This window comes from Equus asinus, chromosome 27 (genome assembly GCF_041296235.1).
Source record: "Equus asinus isolate D_3611 breed Donkey chromosome 27, EquAss-T2T_v2, whole genome shotgun sequence".
Lineage (NCBI taxonomy): Eukaryota > Metazoa > Chordata > Mammalia > Perissodactyla > Equidae > Equus > Equus asinus.
This window is the reverse complement of record NC_091816.1, coordinates 5,815,394-5,838,297: the sequence shown is the minus strand read 5'-3', so window position 1 is coordinate 5,838,297 and position 22,904 is coordinate 5,815,394. Positions and strand designations below refer to the sequence as shown.

Genomic DNA, 22,904 nt, shown 5'->3' with positions numbered 1-22,904 from the left:
ATAAGAAATATATATTTGGTCTTTGTCTAGTTCCTGGCACCCATCTCTTAAAACCCTTGGAATTTCCTAAGTGGTGAGAGTCATAAAGTTTCTTTTGTTATGTCAGTGAGGTGACTTTTGGAAAGCCCCTTGGTAACCTAAGGATGGGGGCTGGTTGCCTGGGAACCAGCATTATGATTAGAGGGTTGGAACTTTCAGTTCTTCCACCTCCAGGGAGGGGAGAGTGGCTCCGAGATTGAGTTTAGTCACCAAAGGCCACTGATTAATCAATCATGAAGCCGCCATAAAACCCCAGAAAGACAGGGTTTGGAGATCTTCTGGCTTAGTGAACATGTGGAGATTCAGGGAGAGTGTTGCACTTGGAGAGGGCATGGAAGTCCTGTGCCCTTTCCCCTTACCTTGCTCTGTGCATCTCTTCCATCTGGCTGTTCCTGAGTTATATCCTTTTATAATAAACCAGTAATCTAGTAAGTAAAATGTTTCTCTGAGTTCTCTAGCAAATTAATTAAACCGAAGGAGGGGATTGTAGGAACCTCCAATCTACAGCCTGTTGGTCAGAAGCACAAGTGACAACCTGGACTTAGGATTGGCCCCTGGATGGGGGGAATCAGGGGAGGAGGGAAGTCTTGTGGTTTGACTGAGCCCTTTAACCTGTAAGATCTGATGTGATCTTCAGGAAGATAGTGTCAGAATTGAGTCCCATCACAGGACACCCAACGGTATCAGAGAATTGCTTGGTGGTGTGGAGAAAACACACACATGGTGGAACTGTGTATTGTATAATAGTCTTATTAATGCTATTTACAGCTGAGCTATGTAGTAAGTTACAATTGCTTTCTTGCTTTTTTTTTTCTCTTGAGTTAATAATTCTCTCTCTGTCTTTGGGTTTGGTTAGTTTTTTATGTTCTTACCACTAATTGGACTGCAAATTATTCATCAGTGGCCTGAAGTGATTAGAGGCATCAGGTATTATGTTACCAGTAGGATATATATACATACATACACACATATATATATATATATGATTTGTTATAAGGGATTGGCTCACACAATCCTGAGGTTGGTAGGTCCCAGATCTGCAGGATGAGTCAGCAAGCTGTAGAGTCAGAGAGGCAATGATGTAATTCTAGTCCAAAGGCTGGCAGGCCTGAGACCCAGGAGGACTGGATGAGTCAGGTCAAGTCTGAAGGTGTCCTGGTCTGAAGGCCCTCAGGAAGAATTCCTTCTGGCTCAAGGACAGTCAGCTTTTTTGTTCTATGTAGGCTTTAAACTGATTGGATGAGGTCTACTCACATTAGGGAGGGCAAAATGCTTTACCCAGTCTACCAATTTAAATATTAATCTCATCTAAAATACTATTACAGAATAATATAAAAATAATGTTTGACCAAATATCTGGGTACCCTGTAGCTCAGTCAAGTAGACACATAAAACTAACCATCTCAAGTCCACCCCTTGTCAACTTGGCACCATTGCACATCTCCTTACACCATATGTAATCTCCAAAAGAAGACAATAACAAGGTCATAATTCCACTTGACATGATACAGCTATCCTGTGTGCAACCAGAAATGCACGAAACGCTTCCTTAGAGGAAGAGGTAAGGTCCTGGAGTGATGTTTACTCTTCTCCTTGATAACCCTTAACTTAAACACTAGGATGTAAAATGAACAATATTTATACAATCATATAAACTCAATACATCTTATGTTACATGATAAGAGAATAAGAGAGGGAACAAAACAAGGATATTATATGTATATATAATCACAAATATGTTTATAACAAAAAAGGAAGAAATATTCATGACAATTAAAGTCCTCATATCTCTAACTAGACATGTGGTCATAGCTGGTATTTTTAACAACCTTCTTCATTATCTGTTCCATATACCCTTTGCCTTCAGCAAGCATCTCAGCTGGTTGTGGTTCTTTATCTGGTGGGATGACCCAAATCTTCACTCCTGAAGGCTCTGGGCCATTAGGAGTCTTGCCTGGATTGGGTTGGTGTAGTTTTCCGTTAACCATAATCACAGGGCATGGTAGTACTAAGAGATGCCCTAAGGGATCTCTTGTATTCAGACATACTCTTCCTTACCTCCACTGTGGAGGAGCAGTCCAGTTTCCCCTTGGTAGTCAGGATCAATCACCCCAGCCAGGGCAGGAACTCCCTTTGCCTGTTCATTCAGAAGCTTGAGGACTCTAGAGTAGCTGAGCATTAGTCTTAACTTCCAGTTCAGTGGAATCATTGTTGTGTCTCCTGATGGAAGCCTTCCTCCCTCTAGAATTAAGACCTCTAGGCCAGCAGAGCAAAGATTTTGGGAACAGGAAGCAAAAATTTTGCTTGTGGGTCAGTGGGAGAAGTAGTGAGTGGTGCCATTCCACTTCCATTCCTTGATTCCTGGACCCATGAATCTTGGTTGTGGGAGAAACAGCACCATATATTAAACACTGATTCAGAGCACATTCAGCCTTCTGGAGACTTTGCTCCTTCCTGCAACATATTGCCACCTAGCTGGCACTATAACTGAGTCTTCAAAAGGCCATTCCACCATTCCATCAAACCAGCCACTTTAGGATGGTGGGGAATGTGCTAAGACCAGTGAATTCCTTGAGCATGGGCCCATTACCACACCATTTGCTGTGGAGTGAGTTCTTTGATGAGTAGCAAATCTGTGTGCAATAACATGATGCTGGATAAGACATTCTGTCAATCCATGTATGGTAGTTTTGGCAGAAGCATTGCATATAGGGAAGGCAGTACTTAGCCAGAGTGTCTAGTCCAGTAAGAACAAACACTGCTTCTGCTATGATGGAAAGGATCGCATGTAATAAACCTACCTTCAGGTAGCTGGCTGATCACCCAGGGAAATGATGCCATATCGAGGACTCAGTGTTGGTCTTTGCTGCTGGCAGATTGGGCACTCAGTAGTGGCCATACCCAGGTTGGCTTTGATGAGTGGAAGTCCATGTAGCTGAACCCATGCATAACCTCCATCCCTGTCACCATGGCCCCTTGCTCATGACCCCATTGGGCAATGACAGGGATGACTGGGGAGAGAGGTTGACTGGTATGCACAGAATGGGTCATCTTACCCACCTGATTATTAAAATCCTCCTCTCCTGAGGCCACCTTTTGGTGAGGTTTCACGTGGAACACAAATATTGTCATGTGTTTTGCCCATAAAGAGATATATTGTAGAAGGGAAAGGGGATTAAGATCCCTGCAAACGAAATTATGACATGGGGCTGGAAAGTTACTATACCCTTGAGATAGGACAGTGAAGCTGTATTGTGGGCCTTGCCAGCTGAAAGCAACTGTTTCTGGTGGTCCTTATTGACCAATATGGATAAAAACTATTTTGTCAGTTCAGTAGCTGCGTACCAGGTACCAGGAGATATGTTAGTTTGCTCAAGCAATGGAGCCATAATTGCTACAGCAGCTGCAATTGCAGTTATCACCTGGCTAAACTTATGATAATCCACTATTGTTCTCCAAGATCCATTTGTGTTTTTCACTGGCCAGATAGGTAAGTTGAATTGGAATGTGGTGGGAATCACCACCCCTCCGTCTTTCAAGTCCTTGATGGTGGTATTAACTTCTGCAGTCCTTCTAGGACTGTGATATTACTTATGGCTTACTGGATTCCTCAGTGGTGGCATTTCTGTGGCTTCCACTTAACCTTTCTCATCATGATAGCCCTCACTCCACAGGTCAGGGAGCTGATGTGGGGATTCTGCTAGCTACTGATTATGTCTATTCCAATTATGTAGTCTGGAGCTAGGGAAATAACCACAGGATGGGTCTGGGGTCCCATTGGGCCCACTGTGAGATGGGCCTGAGCTAAAACTCCGTTGATATCCTGACATCTGTAAGTTACTACTCTGACTTGTAGACTACAGTGATGTTTTGGGTCTCCTGGAGTTAGTGTCAGCTCTGAGCCAGTGTGCAATAGTCCCTGAAAGGTCTTATCTTTTCCTTTTCCACGATGCAGTTACCCTAGTAAAGAAGGATGGGAGAAAGATTAACAGGATAAATTTTTGGCAGTGCATCAGGGTCTTTCCCAGAGGGGCCTGTCCTCTGCTTCATTTAAGGGGTTCTGGATCTGTAATATGGCTCAAGTCTGGGAGTCGATTGAGGGCTCATAACTGTTTATTTGATTTAGGTTGGCCGTTTGTTTACTTGACCTGGAACTTTTCTGCTTATACAGACCTAGTCAGAATTTACTAGTAGGCTTCCTATCTTTTCACTTCTAGGAGTACTGTGATCAACTAACCAGTGCCGTATGTCTGTGCAAGTCAGACTTGTCTGATTGCTCCTTTGACTTTGCTGTCCATTATGGTAACCATGTCCACCTTGCCTTTGCAGTTGAGTGCCTTTGTACTTGGCCCTTGCCACTGGGAATCCAGTTACTCCCTATGCATTTAAGTTCCCCAGTTCAGTGACCATAGTTCCCAATGTAAAGTGGCCTACAGAGAAGAGCAATCACAGAGCTATATTTTAGGTATGTTGGGGCTCCCCTCACAAATTTATTTCTCACAGTCATGGTGAAAGGTGTGTCTTCTGGATCCTCCCAGAGTGAGTAAGTAGGTCTTAAATGGCAAATCCACTCTAGCAGTACAATCTCTGTAAACTCCTGGATCTCTTTTCTATATTAAACCAAGGCATGTCCAGCATTTCCAACTTGCTCCCTGACCTTTTGGTCCATGTTTCAGCCAACCAATCACACAAACTGTTACAGCCCTTTCTAACTCCCCTTGCTGCAACATTGAATGTGGAATCTCTGCTTAATGAGCCCATATCAATAAATTCAGCCTATCCAACTTTATGTTTCTTCTTCCATTATCCCACATCTTTAATATCCATTCTCCCACATGTTTTATAGATTTCTTTGTGTATAAACTTGAAAATCCAAGTAGTTCTTTTCATGAGTCACACTTATTAGGGGCCTGCTGGTACTTGAATCTTGTTATAGGTCTAGAAGCAAAGAGGGGTGGTGGGGGTGAGTTCTGGTGAGAATCAGCATGGTCTTGCATGGCAGTTTCCTCAGGGATGCCACCACAGTTTCCTCAGGCAATGCAGGCTTAATCCCTTTAGATGAGGGTATAGACGATGCTGCTTCCCCTGAAAAAGAAGACTCATCAGAATTTAGGGGCTGAATGTCCCCAGCTCCATCAGAGTCTTTCAACATGTCCCCATTCCAACTTTCGGGATCTCATTCTCTCGCAATCAATGCCTTCACCTTAACAGTAGACACCCTATGAGGCTGGGAGTTCAACTTTGGGCTGTAATTCAGCGGGTTGCAGAATGAACTTCTGGGTTTGAGTTTCAGCAGTCTCGGCCCTCTCACTGAAGGAGATAAGGGTCTTCTTCAGGGCAAACAGAGGAGCTTTCAGGTCATTTATGCAGTGCTTGAGCTGGGCATTGGAATAGCTGAGCATCACCATCCTCCTGCTCTGCCCCGCCCCCACTACTTTGTCTAATGATATCAGGAACAATCAGTCAATCTCATCCTACTCATTTGTTTGACAAATGACAAAAATATTCAAATTATCACATACACAGTTACCCAGATCCTTGCTTCTTATAAGTGATTGAATAGGAGTCTCCAGTGGTGATATTTTGGAAATATCTATTGTCAGATAATGCCATAGGATATGAGTGCTCTTTTTACTACAGGAAATAGTCATTAGCATCTTTAAATGTAATCAGATTAGAGACCCAATTCCAGAAACCCCAGAACCAGTTCAGAAAACTCATCCTTAACTTCTTCTCCTCTAGAACCACTCTCGGTACCAAAGTCTGTACTAATCAGGGTTCTTCAGAGAAACAGAAAAAGTAGGATGTATGTAGATAGATAGGTAGATACATAGATATAGATATAGGCTTATGTGATATTGGAGGCTAAGTCCCAAGATTCTGCAGTTGTAAGCTGGAGACCCAGGAAAGCCGGTAGTGTAGTTACAGTCTGATTTTAAAGGCCTGAGAACCAAGAGAGCCAATGGTGTAGTTCTAGTTCCAAGGTTGGCAGGCTTGAGACTTAGGAAGAGCTAATGTTTCAGTTTGACTCCAAAGGCAGGAAAAAAGCCAGTGTCCCAGTCTGTAGGCTGTCAGGAAGAATTCCCTCTTACTCAAGTCAGGGTCAGCCTTTGCATTCTATTCAGGTTTCAGCTGATTGAACGGGGCTCACCCCCATTAGGGAGAGTCATCTGCTTTACTCACTCTACTGATTTCAATGTTAATCTCATCCCAAAACACTGTCACAGAACAAGCAGGATAATGTTTGGCCAAATATCTGGTGCAATCAAGATTGACAGTTGCAATAAACCGTCACACCCCCTGTATCTATCTCAACTTTCATCCTGAGATTTCGTTTCATCATAATCCGGGAGTGGCCCATTGTCTCTCTCCTGTTTGTATTTCCCATTTCCCATTGCTTTCTCTCTGTCTAGATTTATTTCTTCCTTTCCATGGAGTTTTCCTTTTAGTAGTTTCCTTAGAAATCTTGAGCTTGGAGTAAATTTCTTGAGATCTTGGAAGTATGAAAATATTTTTGTTTTATCTAAATACTTGATTGGTAGTTTGGCTAGATTGGAAATCATTTTTCCTCACAATTTTGAAGTCATTGCTTCATGGTCTTTTAGCTTCCACAGCTGCTGTTGAGAAGTCTGATGCCATTCTGATTCTTGCATACGGCCTTTTTTTTTCTGTCTCTCGGAAGGCTTGAAGGGTCGTCTCTTCAAGGTGATATGCTTTGATGTTGGTCTGTTTTTACCCATTTTGTTGTGTATGTGGTGGGTGCATTCAATTTGCCAACTCGTGTCTTTAGTTCTGGAAATTTTTTCCCCTTGGTTTTTTTTTTTTTCTGGTTTCTTTTTATAGCTCACATTATTTGGATATTGCATTTCCTGGATTTTTTTTTTTTATAATCTTTTCTTTCTTGTTTTCTATCTCTTTGTTTTTTGTGCCCACTTTCTGGGTGACTTCTTCAACTTCATCTTCTGATTCTTTTACTGAGGTTTTCATTTCAGGCACCACAGTCTTGGTTGTCATGAACTCTTATGTTCTCTGAGTGTTTTCACACTTCTTTTTAAGAAATAATATTCTGTTCTTGTTCCATGCATGAACATCTTCTCTTATTTCTCTCAGTATGTTAATGATAATTTTTGTAAGTTTTCTTTGCATACTTTGTGTTCCAAGTTACCTTTTTTGTGTATTTGGATATCTGTCTTTTGTATTAGAAGTTTTCCTCAGATGTCTGATAGGAAGATACCTGATTTCCCCAAGAGAAGGGAAGAAGGACCAGATGGGTCACACTAGGTTCTTGGGTGAGGCTTCGTAACTGTAAACTTTCCTGTAGAGTGACATGGATGAGCTTTTTAATTGAGGAAATGCTAAAATCCACATCTTTAGGTTTTTTCCTTTTAGGCTCATTAGAGTCCCTTGTAAAGACTTACTCTATCTCCAGTCTGGAGGGTAAAGTCCTTGAGAATGCTGGAAGCTGCCAGCATCCTGAGAGTGAAGAGGGAAGTGGGGAGAATAAGACTGGGGATCTCAGAATTGGGTAGGCAAGTGTCTGATTCATCCCCTTACTTTTGGAATAGTTTCTCAGCTTTTTAGTGATATCTCTGAGTCCTGAACCCCTATCTTTAGTCTACCCAGAGGTTAAACTTCAGGTCTTTTGCTAGGGTAGGGAAGGGACAGCCACCCGGCTGCACAAAGAGCAGAGGTGATCTGAGGATCTAGCTGCTTCTTCAACAGTCTTTCAGCTTCTTTTCTTTATTTTAGCCGCTTGCCCTTCGTTACCCCTGTGTTCAGAGGTATCTGGTACTACCAATTTCTTATCTTTGGAGAATTCTGTGGTGTTAAAAGGGTTGATCTCTGCTTTCTGCACTGTCAGCTTAGCATTTGTTTTCTTTCAGATACACTGAGTCATTTACCACTTAACGGTCTGCTTTTCAGCTTCTAATATTTTGTGCTGTCTCCTCTCCCAGTTCCACTGTCTGTTTGAGTTTATGAATTAAAAAAAAAGCCGTTTTCTTTGTCCAAGTGGGATTTCAGGAGGGAGGGAAAATAAATACATGTGTTCAAACTTTTTACCGGAAATCTGCTGATGGCTTGTAATTTTAAAGATATGGTTAATTGAAGTGTTATAGGTCTAGTTTTCATTCCTATGAACTTTTGAACTTATGGATATGAAAGTCCTTTGCTAGTTTATGCATTTTCAAATTCCTCATTCCTTATAGTAAACACTAAATATTTATTAAAAAATGAAGAGTTTGAGAGGGAATGTATAAGAGGGGTGTTGATATGTATTATCAAATTTGGGCCTTAAAACAACCTCATGAGAAAGCTAAGGCTCAGAGAAACACAAGGTTTGCCCATGGTCACACAGATAGAAGGCAGCAGAGCCGTGATCTTAACCACTATAGTGTGAAGAGCTGCTACTGGAATTTATCAAGGAGATCAGTAAAAGAAAATAACTTCAGTTGGTTTACTTTCTTAAATGGAAATAGTACATGTTTTTTTAAATACTGAAAATATAGATTATCACAAAGTAGAAAATAAATATTGCCTATCCTCTTAATATCCTGAATAAGTAACCACTGTTAAAAATCTGATGACTGTCTCTCACATCTTTTTTTATGTTTATATGAGGGCATCATACTGCTTCAAAACTACACTTTTTTCAAAACCAACAGTCAGTTGTGAATACTTTTCCATGTCATTAAGTATTTTTCTACAACATCATGTTAATGACATACTATCATTTATTTAACTAGCCAGCAATGCTGATTGTGACTATCTCTATAGTTTATTTTAGTCTTTGCCACCATCCATTTTGTTCTTCAGGATAAATTCCTGGAAGTGGGATTGCAGTGTTAACAAGTATGTTCTTTAAAGACTTTTAAGACATTTCCACATAATTTCCAGAATTATTATGCTGTTTTAGACTCTCATTAGCTATACATGTGTGTTTATTTCCTCAAATATTTCCAACACTGAGTGTTTCCATTTTAAAAAAAGACCTACATCATTTAATAAGTGCAAGCCATATTTTTATTTTTAAATGTGTTTTTATTACTAGTGAAATTCAATTTTTTATATTGATATTGACCATTTGTGTTTTTTTATGTCTTGCCTGTTCCTGTCCTTAGTTCATTTTTTCTACTAAGATATTTATTCCTTGTTACTTTATTTTAAAAGATTTAAAAAAAATTTTTTTTGAGAAAGATTAGCCCTGAGCTAACATCTGCTGCCAATCCTCCTCTTTTTTGCTGAGGAAGACTGGCCCTGATCTAACAACTGTGCCCATCTTCCTCTACTTTATATGTGGGATGCCTACCACAGTATGGCTTTTTGCCAGCAGCGCCATGTCTGTACCTGGGATCTGAACTGGCGAACCCTGGGCAGTCAAAGCGGAATGTGTGCACTTAATCGCTGCGCCACCGGCCTGGCCCTTAAAAGATTCTTTTATGATTAAAGAGATTAACTATTTTTCATACATTGCCAAAATTTTCTCTCATTTTGTCCTTTAGTTTTGTTCGTTTTCTTGATAGTATCCCAAGTTTTTCTCATTTAATATATATTTTCACTTATGATTTCTGTCTTTGGTATCATGCTTAGAAATTCTCATTCCTCAGGGTTTTTACTTGGTCTTTTAGTACTATTATGATTTATTTTTACATTTAAGTCTTTAGTTCTGGGATTTATTAAATACTCAGTGTTCCTACTGATCTGAAATAACACTTATATCAACATGCCAAACATCATGTATACTTGAGTCTATTTCTGGATTTTCTGTTTTGTCCCAGTAGTTGGCTGAAAGAAGAAGACATTCTTGTGACATTCTTGCTTTTACAGGATTATTTGATGGGAAATCCTGGCTTTTACTGTTATTTCATAGGCCAGAATATATCCTCCCAGAACTTCAGTACAGGTAGAGGGAACGAGACGAGATGAGACAAGAGAGTTAGATGTCAAATTTAGACTTTTCCAGGAATTTTGACTGTGTACTCCAGATTGCTAATCTTAATGTTTTTTGGGTCATGAATTTCAGGTTAAAATTTTTCCCCTAGGTAGTGGGGAATCATCTTCTCCCTAGATAATGGGGAACTGTGGATTTTAAGCATAGAAATGGCATGATTGGATTTGCTTTTGGGATTTCTTTGGCAACATTGTGAATAGTTTTGAAGGAGCAGAGAAAGGATATCAAGAAGATGATATGTAGTAGTTCTTTTTTTAAAAAAATTATTTTATTGAGGTCATATTGGTTTATAAATGTGTAATTTGAGGTGTACCTTATTATATATAAATTTCTGTGTAGAATGCATTGTATTCATAACTGATACTCTAGTTTTTATACATCATCATACATATGTCCCCTTTACCCCTTTTGCTGCCCCCTCAACCCCCCTTCCTCTCACATAACCAGTAATCTGTTCTCCTTATTCATGTATTTGTTTATCTTCTACATATGAGTGAAATCATATGGTGTTTGTCTTTCTCTGTCTGGTTTATTTCACTTAACATAATACCCATGGACAAGGTCCATCCATGTTGTTGTTGCAAATGGCATTATTTTGTCTTTTTTTATGGCTGAGTAGTATTCCATTGTATATAAATACCACATCTTCTTTATCCATTCATCCTTTGATGGGCACTTGGGTTGCTTGCACATCTTGGCTGTTGTGAATAATGCTGCAGTGAACATAGGGATGCATAATGCTCTTTGTATTGTTGATTTCTTGTTCTTTGGATAAATACCCAGTAGTGTGATAGATGAATCATATGGTATTTCTATTTTTGAATTTTTGAGAAATCTCCATACTGTTTTCCATAGCGGCTGCACCAGTTTGCATTTCCACCAGTAATGTATGTGGGTTCCCTTTTCCCTATATCCTTGCCAACGTTTGTTATTTTTTGTCTTAATTATAGCCATTCTGATGGGTGTAAGGTGATATTGTAGTTTTGATTTGCATTTCCTTAATAATTAGTGATGTTGAATATCTTTTCATGTGCCTGTTGGCCATCTATATATCTTCTTTGGAAAAATGTCTCTTCATATCCTCTGCCCATTTTTTGATTGGGTTGTTTGCTTCTTTGTTGTTGATTTGCATGCGTTCTTTATATATTTTGGAAATTAATCCCTTGTTGGATATATGATTTACAAATATTTTCTCCCAGTTGGCGGGTTGTCTTTTCGTTTTGTTGATGGTTTACTTTGCCTTGCACAAGCTTTTTAGTCTGATGTAGCCTCATTTGTTTATTTTTTTCTATTTCCCTTTCTTGAGTAGACATGGTGTTAAAAAAGATGCTAAGACTGATGTCAGAGTGTACTGCCTATATTTTCTTCTAGGAGTTTTATGGTGTCAGATCTTACATTCAAGTCTTTAATCCATTTTAAGTTAATTTTTGTGTATGCTGTAAGATAATGGTCTGCTTTCATTCTTTTGCATGTGGCTGTCAAGTTTTCCCAACACCATTTATTGAAGAGACTTTCCTTTCTTCGTTGTATGTTCTTGGTGCCTTTGTCAACAATTAGCTGTCCATAGGTGTGTAGTTTATTTGTGGGCTTTCAGTTCTGTTCCATTGATCTATGTGTCTGGTTTTGTGCCAGTACCATGTTGTTTGGATTACTATAGCTTTGTAGTATGTTTTGAAGTCAGGGATTGTGATGCCTCCAGCTTTGTTCTTTTTCCTCAGGATTGCTTTGGCTATTAGGGGTCTTTTGGCGTTCCATGTAAATTTTAGGATTCTTTATTCTATTTCTGTGAAGAATGTCATTGGCATTCTGATTGGCATTGCATTGAATGTGTAGATTGCATTAGGTAATATAGACATTTTAACTTTGTTTATTCTTCCAATCATGAGCTTGGAATATCTTTCCATTTCTTTATAACTTCTTCAATTTGTTTCAATAATGTCTTATAGTTTTCAGTGTGTAGATCTTTCACCTCCTTGGTTAAGTTTATTCCTAGATAGTTTATTCTTTTTGTTGTGATCATAAATGAGATTGTATTCTTGACTTCTCATTCTGCTAGTTTGTTATTAGTGTATAGAAATACAACTGCTTTTTGTAGGTTGATTTTGTATGCTACAACTTTGCTGTAGTTGTTGATTATTTCTAATGGTTTTCTGGTGGATTCTTTAGGGTTTTCTATATATGAAAGCATATTGTCCACAGACAGTGAGAGTTTTACTTCTTCCTTTCCAATTTGGATAACTTTTATTTCTTTTTCTTGCCTAATTGTTCTGGCCCAAAACACCAGTACTATGTTGAACAGGAGTGGTGAGAGTGGGCACCTGTATCTTGTTCCCGTTCTCAGAGGGATGGCTTTCAGTTTTTCACCATTAAGTATGATGTTGGCTGTGGGTTTGTTTGTCATATAGGACCTTTAGTATGTTAGGTACTTTCCTTCTATACCCATTATGTTGAGAATTTTTGTCATAAATGGATGTTGGATTTTGTCAAATGCTTTCTCTCCATCTGTTGAGATGATCATTTGATTTTTTTATTCCTCATTTTGTTAATGTGATGTATCGCATGGATTGATTTGCAGTTGTTGAGCCATCCCTAGATCCCTGTAATAAATTCCACTTGATCATGGTGTATGATCCTTTTAATGTATTGCTGTATTCGATTTACCAATATTTTGTTGAAGGTTTTTGCATCTATGTTCATCAGTAATGTTGGCTTGTAATTTTCCTTCCTTATGTTGTTCTTGTCTGGGTTTGGTCTCAGCGTAATGTTAGCTTCATAGAATGAGTTAGGGAGCATCTTATCTTCTTTAAGTTTTTGAAACAGTTTGAGAAAGGATAGGTATTAAATCTTCCTTGAATTTTTGGTAGAATTCTCCACAGAAGCCATCTGGTCCTGGACTTTTGTTTTTTGGGAAGTTTTTGATTACTATTTCTATTTCTTTACTTGTGATTGGTCTGTTCAGATTCTCTATTTCTTCTTGCTTCAATTTTTCTGAGGCTGTATGAGTCTAAGAATCTATCTATTTCTTATAGGTTATCTAATTTGTTGGCATATACTTTTTCATACTGTTCTCTTATAATCCTTTGTATTTCTGAGGTGTGTTTTGTAATTTATCCTCTTTAATTTCTAATTTTATTTATTTGTACCTTCTGTCGTTTTTTCTTAGTCTGGCTAAGGATCTGTTGATTTTATTTATCTCCTCAAAGAACCAGCTCTTAGTTTCATTGATTCTTTCTATTGTTTTAGTCTCAATTTCATTTATTTCTACTCTAATTTTTATTATTTCCCTCTTTCTGTTGACGTGGGGTTTTCTTTATTCTTCTTTTTCTAGTTCTGATAGGTGTAGTTTAAGTCTACTTGAGATTTTTCTTGTTTGTTGAGGTAGACCTGTATTGCTATAAATTTTACTCTTAGTACCACTTTTGCTGCATCCCTTAAGAGTTGGTATGTCATGTTTTAATTTTCATTTGTCTCCAGGTATTTTCTCCTTTGATTTCTTCATTGATCCAGTGGGTATTTCTTGTTTATCTGGGAAAGCTTTTTTTTTCCTCTTTCATATCGAAAGATAGTTTCACTGGATAACGTACTCCTGGCTGAAAGTTTTTGTCTTTCAGTATTTTGAATATGTCATTCCATTCTCTCCTAGCCTGTAAGTTTTCTGCTGGGAAATATGCTGAAAGCTTGATAGGGGTTCCTTTGTACCTCATTTTCTTCTGCCTTGCTGCCCTTAAAATTTTTTCTTTGTCATTGACTTTTGCCAGTTTTACTATTGGAGAAGGTCTTTTTGCATTGATGTTATTAGTTCTATTGGCTTCATCTACTTTTAAGTCCATTTCTTTCCCCAGGTTTGGGAAGTTCTCAGCTGTTATTTCTTTGAACAAACTCTCTGCTCCATTCTCCCTCACTTCTCCCTCTGGAATACTGATAATCCTGATATTGCTTTTCCTATATGAGTTGGATATTTCTTGAAAAAATCTTCATTTTTTAAAAATCTTACTTCTCTTTCCTCTTCCTCCTGAAGCAATTGTATATTTCTATTCTCTAATTCACTAATTCTGTCCTCTATAACATCAGCTCTATTTGTTGTGGTTTCTGCATTATTTTTTATCTAATTAATTGTGTTTTTCATATCCAGATTTTGTTTGTTTTCTTTTTAGACTTTCAATCTCTTTGGTAAAGTATTCCTTCTTTTCATTAATTCTATTCCTGAGCTCATTGAATTGTCTTTCTGAGTTTTCTTGTAGCTCGTTGACTTTCTTTATGACAACTATTTTGAATGTTCCCTGTCATTTAGATTGTAAACTTCTGTGACTTCAGGTTTGCTTTCTGGAGACTTGTCATTTTCCTTCTTCTCTGAAGTCTTACTATAGTTTATGGTGTTTGATGAGTTGATCCTTTGCTAGCACATTTGTTGTAGTATCTGGTCACAGATTCCACCTGCCACCACTTGGGGCAGGGCTTCAGCTGTTTTCTGATCCCTCCCCGTCTGCTGTAGTTGTGCTGGTAGGGCCGTTCTGTGTTTGTGCAGGCTGGCTGCAGCCACTCAACAGGTTGCACTCCCATGGACGAGGCCTCTGCACTAGGAGGGCAGGTTGTGCATTGCCAGTAGTGGCTCTGTGCTTGGCAGGCAGGTTACTCTCACGTGGGTGGGGCTGCTGCGCTTGTTAGGAGGCTTGCTGTGCTGCTTCACTAGGTGAGAGGGACGCCTATGCAGGGGCTTGGTTGCTGCCAGTGGGTTGGAAGTGTTCCCATGGACAGGCCTGCTGTGGCATGGGGGGTGCTCCTGCCGGCCACACTGTCATGCTGAAAGTATTTGCACATGGACCGGGCTACCCTCACCTTCACTCATTCGTACTGAGCCCCTGTGTGAGGATCTGAGACCTGGATTGCTGCTGCCAGGGAGGGGGAAGGGTGTGCTCATCTAGTTTCACTGCTTCCCTGGGATCCAGTCCACCCACCTTCAGAAGTATGGCTGCGTGGATCTCTCAGGCACCCTGTTGTGCTGTGTAAGGAATCCACTGCTGATTAATGAATGTCCATTTAGTTGTAACTTGGAGGGAAGAGACAAAATAAACAACTCACTCTTCCAGCTGATAGAATGATGCTGACGTCTGCTTTGTAGTTGTCCTGGTGAGAGCCCATGGAGAGTTTACATTGAGGCATGGTGGCATCTCCAGTCGGCTTTGTTTGCGTTACACATTGGTGCTAACAGTGCTCCAACAGTAGATACTCTACCTTGTGTTGTATCCTTGGGTTTCCTTTCTTGGCTTGAGGTGACTGAGGTTCTCAAGGAAAAGGTTGCTTTTCTGCACAACTAGGCTTTGGTTGATAATTGGCAGCGATAGTTTATGCCAAAACCATACTGGAGTCCTGTTTTCCTGTAGGAAAAAATAGGAGCTTTTCTGTCTCCCCTCAGTGAGCTACTGGTAAACTATATCCATTACCTATCAGAGTGCGGGACACCTAGTGGGGGATTAATACATATTTAATGAAGGAAAGAAGGGAAGGAGGCAGAGAGAAGGGAAGGAGGAAGGGGGGGAGGGAGAGAAAGGAAAGGAAAGAAAACCCAAATCTTCTATTTTTATGTTGGTTTCTCTTACTTAGTTTGAAAGATCAGGTGTGGTTACTGGACTGGATTCTCTAAAGCTAGTGTTGTTGATTTTGACCAGACTTCTGCTGTCTCTAGTTTCTGTCTGCTGTACTTCTTATCTTATGGTGGGTCATAGGGCCTGAGGAAAGAAGACCATCTAAGAATTAAATGGGCCTTATTTATGTGAGGTCATGGGATAGAGTGGTAGAGATCTGTCAACTTCTGATATATTTTGAAGGAATAGGTAGGTTATTCCATACTACAAAAGTAATTACAGATAGGCATTCAATGAAGTAAATACTATTATTTGGCAAAGATATTATCTTCATAGAGGCCTACAGAAAAGTCCAGGAGTAAAGGGACCACAGTTATTTTTTTCTTTGGAGATTATCAGGAATTTTTATAGCTACATCTGTTCTGTAGAAGGGCTTTGCTAGGGATAGTGCCATGTGACATTTACCTTCTGCAAGAATTCTGCACTCGTTTTTTGTATTTTCTGATTCCCTGCCTCTTTTTCTGCTCCAACTCCTTTCACTTGCTATCCATTTTCTTTTAAACTAGACAATATAGTATTGAATGTGTAAATTAGGCAACTGAATTTCCTTTATTAAATAGAAAGAACTAGCAACTTGGCTTAAGAATTTTTCCAAATAAACCATTTTTAGGAATGTATAATTAAGTGGAAAGAGTCATCATTAAGTCATACCTATATAAAATATCGGAAAGCAAGAATGGATTGATGCTTTATCAGCTGTCATGGCTGTTTTTCTATCCGTCTAATTAGTAGGAATTATGTAAATTAAACATCTATATATGATAAATAAAAAATAAATAATAATAGCTGGCAATGTTTTCACCAACCCTCCCAAGCCTGCTCTAACCAGGGGTGCAGTAGATATGTGTTTGAGAGCAGTCAGAATGAATATGCTGGAAATGCTACCATACTGTGCGTGATTTATAATTTGTAATTTCATCTGTTTAATGACATTTCTTTTAGGTCCTGAGTGTTCGAGTCCAGGCTAACTTTTAAATACAATCTAAGCTTTATTTTTACATTCTGTTGTTATGTATAAAATGTGGAACAAAAATGTTTTATCTGTAAGACCTGAAGCTTTGTCAGAGATGTTGAGGCAGTTCATCCAGGTGTATGGACTGTCATAGGGAATATTTTTATTTCTGAATTAAATTTGCCATAACTTTTTCTTTTTAATTTTTAATGTTACAGAAGCCAAGGCTGCCCCCAAAGATTGTTTCATTGATGTGAATTCTAAAGGTGACAGATTTGGCAATTGTGGTTTCTCTGGCAATGAATACAAGAAGTGTGCCACTGGGTAAGTGGAGGCCAGGTCGTAAAGGAGTATGGCAGGCTGTGAGACCAGTCATCGTAGTCTTTTCTCTGACTCCTTGTGACTGCCGACTTTCTCCCGCTTAAATGCCTAACTTTTCAGACTTACGATGTTGTAAAACAAGGCTTCAGAGACACCCTGAATCGAACGGGTAAAATAGTTCACCCTTTGACGTCACCTGTCTAAAAGATAGTGGCTTTTAGAATCTTACTTTGTTTTTGTTCTATCATGAGAACCCCAAGTAAACACTCTTCCTCCTCTTCCTTTCATTAAAAGATCATGCTGCTAATCCTACAGAATTTAGCAGGAATTTAGGTAATCCTAAAGATACCTACAGAATTAATTCTGTACTTCATTATTTTCTTCTAGCTCTATATAATTTTAAAGTGACAAATTGAAACCTTTTTTTTTTTTTTTTAAAGATTTTATTTTTTCCTTTTTCTCCCCAAAGCCCCCCAGTACATAGTTGTGTATTCTTCGCTGTGGGTTCTTCTAGTTGTGGCATGTGGGACGCTGCCTCAGCGTGGTCTGATGAGCAGCGCCATGTCCGCGCCCAGGATTCGAACCAACGAAACACTGGGCCGCCTGCAGCGGAGCGCGCGAACTTAACCACTCGGCCACGGGGCCAGCCCCGAAACCTTTTTTCTATAACGTTTACTCATTGTAAATTAATAAGATTAAAAAATAATATAAGAGAAAACTCATCCACAATCTCAATCCATATATATGCACTAATTTCGGTGTATTTCTTCCCTTTTTTGTTTCTGTGCACTGTGTATATACACATTGACATTTTACATAATTGGAATTATTCTCTAATACTGTGTATCTTTTCTTCTACCCACTCTACCTCCTACTCTGCCTGTTAGGCTAAACAACTGTGGTGAAACGATGCTTACTAAGAAGAAATAACAACATGACCTTCATATTGCTAAATCCAACAGACGTTCCTTGAACTTTCAGTACCATTCAACTATGTTGACCATTTTCTCCTTTTTAAGAAACCTCTTTCCTTGGCTTTTGTGTATAATGTTCTTCTAGTATTTTTTCTATGTTTCTGGATACTTCTTTAATGTGTTTATTTGTAGGCTCATCTTTTTATACCCAGACATTAAATGCTGTGAAATGCTTCAGCTATACTGGGCTACTTTGGCCTTCTGCCACAGGGCCTCTGCACATGCTGTTCCTTCTTCCTGGCATGCTTTTCTCTCCCTTCCAGATCTTAGTTCGAGTATGATTTCTCTAAGCAAGACTTCCTCAACTGCCTTAACAGGACTGGATGTCCCTTTTATAGGTGTTCTTAATGCTATCAGCTTCTTTAAATTTTTTTAAATTTATTTTAAGTTAATTTTGTTCTAATTCTTTAAAAATTAGTTATCCACTTAAGGTGTATTTCACAGAATATTCAGAATATACCTTTCTTAATATATAAAACAGAATAGATTGAGGGAGGTTAAAAACCAAGAACGTATTTCAAAAGGGGATATGAACATAATTGTTTCGATTATCTATCTTGTGTAGTCTCAAAAGTAGTTGTAGAGATAAGTTCTCTTGCATTTATATAGCATTGTTTTTCTGGGGAATTCAAACTATTATTCTCAATAAATTTTTAGTATATTTCAATTCCATGAGGAGATTTTTATGTCTAAACCACTGCCTTAGCAAGAGCAATCATTTAAAAATGATACTGCCTTAGAATAAAATAGGTAGTTTAATAGGTAATTTTCCAGATAAAAGGAAAGTAAGATACAGTTCTAGACATAACATTTTCATGATTCTTTTATGGTGTTTAGAAAAAACCACGGAGGGCTCTGTCCTGCATTTTGGGGAGATTGGACCCATCTTGGCTATCATAATTATTCTAAATCAACGTGAGAAAAGTAGCAACTTGAAGGTTGAAGAAAGGATAAACTGGTTAAAAAGTTGTATGCTTCTTTTTCGTTGAATTTGATATGTTTTCAGTTCATAACACTTTCTAACTTACATTGTTATTTCTCCTTTGACTCATGAGTTACTGAAAGCGTATTGCGGATTTCCAAATATTTGAGACTATTCTAGTTATGTGTTTGTATTTGATTTCTAGTTTAATTCCATTGAGAACATACTCTGTATGACTTGAATTCTTTACAGTTTCTTGAGATGTGAATTGTTGCCCAGCAAATGGTCTGTTTGGTGAGTGTTCCATGTGCAATTGTAATAAAAAAAAAAAAAAAGTGCCTTCTGCAGTTGTTGGATGTATTATTCTGTAAATGTTAAGTAAGTTAATGGTCTTTCCCACCCTTCTATATCTTTGATGTGTGTGTGTTTTATCTGTTTGTCCTTCAATTTCTGAGAGAGGTATGTTAAAATCTCAAGCTGTGATTATGAAGTTGTCTATTCCTCCTTTTAGTTTTATACATTTTTGCTGTATATGTTTTGAATTTGTCTTCTTAGGTGCTTATGTTATTAGGAATACACATTTGAAGGTAGACTCTTTGGGTTCGAATCCTACTTCAGCCACTTAAGATCTCTGAGACTTTGGACAAGTTACTTCACTTATAACTCGTTTTCCTCTTGTGAAATGGGGATAATAATGGTACCTATTTCCAAGTGTTGTTCTGAAGACTGAATGAGGTGATGGATGTTAGTACTAAGAAGAGTGTCTGGTTCCTTATAGGACTCATTATTATTGTCATCATCGTCAGTGTCTTTATAATCATCCTCATCATAGAAAATGTATAAAATCTAGAAAAACCTAAAGAAAGTGATCACATGTGGCCCTACATCCAGAAATACCCCGTTAAATTTTTGTGGTATTTCCTTCTCGTGTATATATATTCATAAACATGTCTATGTATGTCATACATATATATAGACACACACGTATGTGTGCAGAGAAACCCACATCTCTATGTATAAACAAAATTGCCTCCTATGATTTATACTGTTTTCTAAATTGATGTGTTGACTTTCCACTATATTAGGAGCATTTATAGGATGAACCCAGCTTCTTTTAATCATTTCTGTGTATTAGAAATTTGATTTGTTTCTAGTAATTTGCTATTTTTTAACAAGGCTGTGATAGAGTTTAAGTGTTTTTTTGTTTCTCTGATTATTTTCTTAGTAGATTTTTCTCAGTCAAAGGATAGGGAGGATAGTTTCTAGGGTCTTCATTGATACTTCCAAATTGACCTTTAATGTGGTTAGCTGATTTGTGTTTCCACTGCCCCCTTACCAATGCCAGCATATTATCTTAAAAAATGCTTTTCCCATGTGTTATGTCAAATAGATATTTCAGTTTTGTTTTAAATGAATTTGTAAATAATTACTTAATTTTTTCTATTGTTGAAAAAATGTTTAAAGGGATATAGAGAAAATGTGACTTGCATGCCTATCCTCTTTTTCTCTGTTCCCACCCTACCCCTGAGGTACCTATTTCTTTTAGCTTCTTGTATGTCTTTCCAGAGTTTCTTTATGGAAATATATACTCCTATTCCCCACCCCACTTCCTCCTTTCTGTTGTGCATACTGCAGATGCCGCTGTACACGTTGTATTGTTCTGTTTCACTGAAAGAGCTGTCTTGTTTCTTAGTACGTAGATGGCATCATCTTTTTAAACTTTTTAAATGAAAAATTTCAAATGTACAGAGGAGTAGAAAGAATAGTATGATGAACATCCATATATCCCAGATTGAAACACTGCTAATATTATATTTACTTTGTCTAGACTTTGCTGAACCATTTTTAAGTAAATTATAGGCATTATGATACTTTGCTTCTAAATTCTTCAGCATTCATCTCCAACATATAAGGCCATTCACAACACCATTATCATACCTAACAAAATTAACAGTTTCCTAATATCGCATAATACCTGGTCAATATTAAAATTTCTCCAATTGCTCTCAAATTGTCTTTCATAGCTGTTTTTTTCTTACATCTGGACTCAAACAGGGATCACTCATTGCATTTAGTTGTCATGTCACTTAAGTCACTTTTAATCTAAAATATTCTTCTTCACTTTATTTTTTTCTTTTCAGTGACAGTGAGCTAAGGAAATGACTGGGCCAGTGGTCTTTTAGAATGGCCCGTGTTCTGGATTTGTTTGATAGTTTTTTCTCAATGTAGCTTAACTTGTATCTCTATCCCCTGAATTTTCTATAAATCAGAAGTTAAATCTAAAGTCTTGATTAGATTCAGGTTAAACATTTTGGGGAAGAATACGCCATAAGTGGTGTATTATATCAAGAAGGCACATAATCCTGGATTGTCTTATATAAGTGTTACTAAGTGGCCATGACTAGATCTTGCTATTGTAAAGTTATGTTTCTCTCATTGCAACTGTCAAGTAATATGTGAAGTGGTGATTTTGTGTCATATGAGTATGGAGCTCCCCACCAATGTTTCACCTCATGGTTTTAGCATACATTGATGCTCCTTGTCTGAAGCAATTATTCTATTGAGGCTTGAAATAGAATTTTATTTTTATTAATATGATAACGAACATCTCTTAGCTTTGTTGGCTGTTTGCATTTCTTATTTTGTAAATTTCATATTTAGATCTTTGCTGTTGAATTTTTTCTCTTGAAATGGTTATCCTTTTCTTATTGATTTGTAACGGTTTTTTATATATTAAGAGTATTTTCCTTTTAATCTTTAATATGTTGTCAGGACTACTTATGAAACACTGAGTATGTCATAGCAACACAAATTCTGGTAGGTTCCAACACATGTTAACTGAGGTCTACTTTGCAGTATGCTTTATTTTAGAAGTTTTCATATATAATTCAAACAAGTATGTGAAATAGGCATTATTCTCTATGGTTTTTCAGATGAAGAGACTGAAGCTCAGAAAGTTTAAGCGCTTTACTTAGGTTATCTAGTGAATAAATATAAAGTTGGGACAAAATGACTAACTCTTGAATACCGGATGGAAGGAGGAGGAGACGTAATAGTGGCATGTGGAAAAAATAAATAGGGCTTTTAGCTAGTGGTAAGTTTGGGGGCATCAGTTGTGTAATGTAGTTACCGTAAAAGCTACTGTAATCTTGGGCTTACTAGAGTAAAGTATGTAGGATAAAGGAAATGAGAGCTCCGTTTTCTTCTTTGCTTGTCAGGTGACAGCTGAAATTTCATGCTCCGCTCTGAGCACTGTGCTTCAAGAGGCAGTGAGACAAACTGGAACATATTTAGAGGGGAGCTTCCTTGTTGCATGAGAAATGATTGTAGGATATTGTCCTGGTGAAGTATTTAGGAGCTCCATGTTAATTGTCCTGAGTTAGCTATCATGTGGAAGAAGGAAAAGACACTATCTGTATGGTCTCATGTGGAAGATCTGGGACCAATGAGGAAAAGGTATGGGGAGATAGATTTTATCTCAAGAAGTAAAAGAATGTTATGATAGCCAGAATGGGAATTTTCAGGAGGTAGTAAGTTAGAGGAATTAGAAAACAATATCGTATAGTGACCTGGCAGTGATATCCTAGAGGAGATTCAAGTATAGGGTAGGTGCTTGGATGAGAAGACAATCAAATAGGAAATTTCAGTACAGCATCATAAGAGTTGATGTTAGGGGTGCTCAGTGTGTTATGAAAGGCTGTAGGAAGGACATTTGACTCGCACAGCCTTGGTGATAGGAACTGTAGTCAGGGATGGCTTCATAGAGTTCTAATACTGAATTAATGAATGAATTAGTGAATTAATGAGTTAATGAATTGAGTCTTTAAGTAATTAACTAAGAGTTAGCCAAACCAAGAAGGGTGGAATCCTTTCTTAGTCATTTTAGGTTACAGAGTCTAATTTTCTCCTTACCTTAATTCTGTAAGAAGACACACTTGAATTTTGGTATAGTTCTGTTATTTTCTGTGTAATAGTATTTATAAAATTATATCATATTTATAAACAACTTTATTAGTTTCTGAGCCCTAGACAGATAGCAAGGAGGGATTAGGTGTGGGGAAAGAGGGAGCATCAGCACCACCTGGTACCCCACTAATTTAAACCT

At 38.0% G+C, this 22,904-nt stretch overlaps 1 protein-coding gene across 3 annotated transcripts in view; it reads left to right on the top strand.

The window, feature by feature from the left end:
• Positions 1-22,904, top strand: part of ADAM9 (ADAM metallopeptidase domain 9) — a 177,435-nt gene that overhangs the window by 97,991 nt on the left and 56,540 nt on the right. For all 3 annotated transcript variants that reach the window (XR_011498901.1, XM_070500114.1, XM_070500115.1), the window contains exon 15: positions 16,801-16,906. Coding sequence is in view for 2 of the 3 variants with exons in the window: in XM_070500114.1 (XP_070356215.1) it covers positions 16,801-16,906 (106 nt within the window). In the remaining variant the exon portion in view is untranslated. The remainder of the gene's footprint in view (positions 1-16,800; positions 16,907-22,904) is intronic.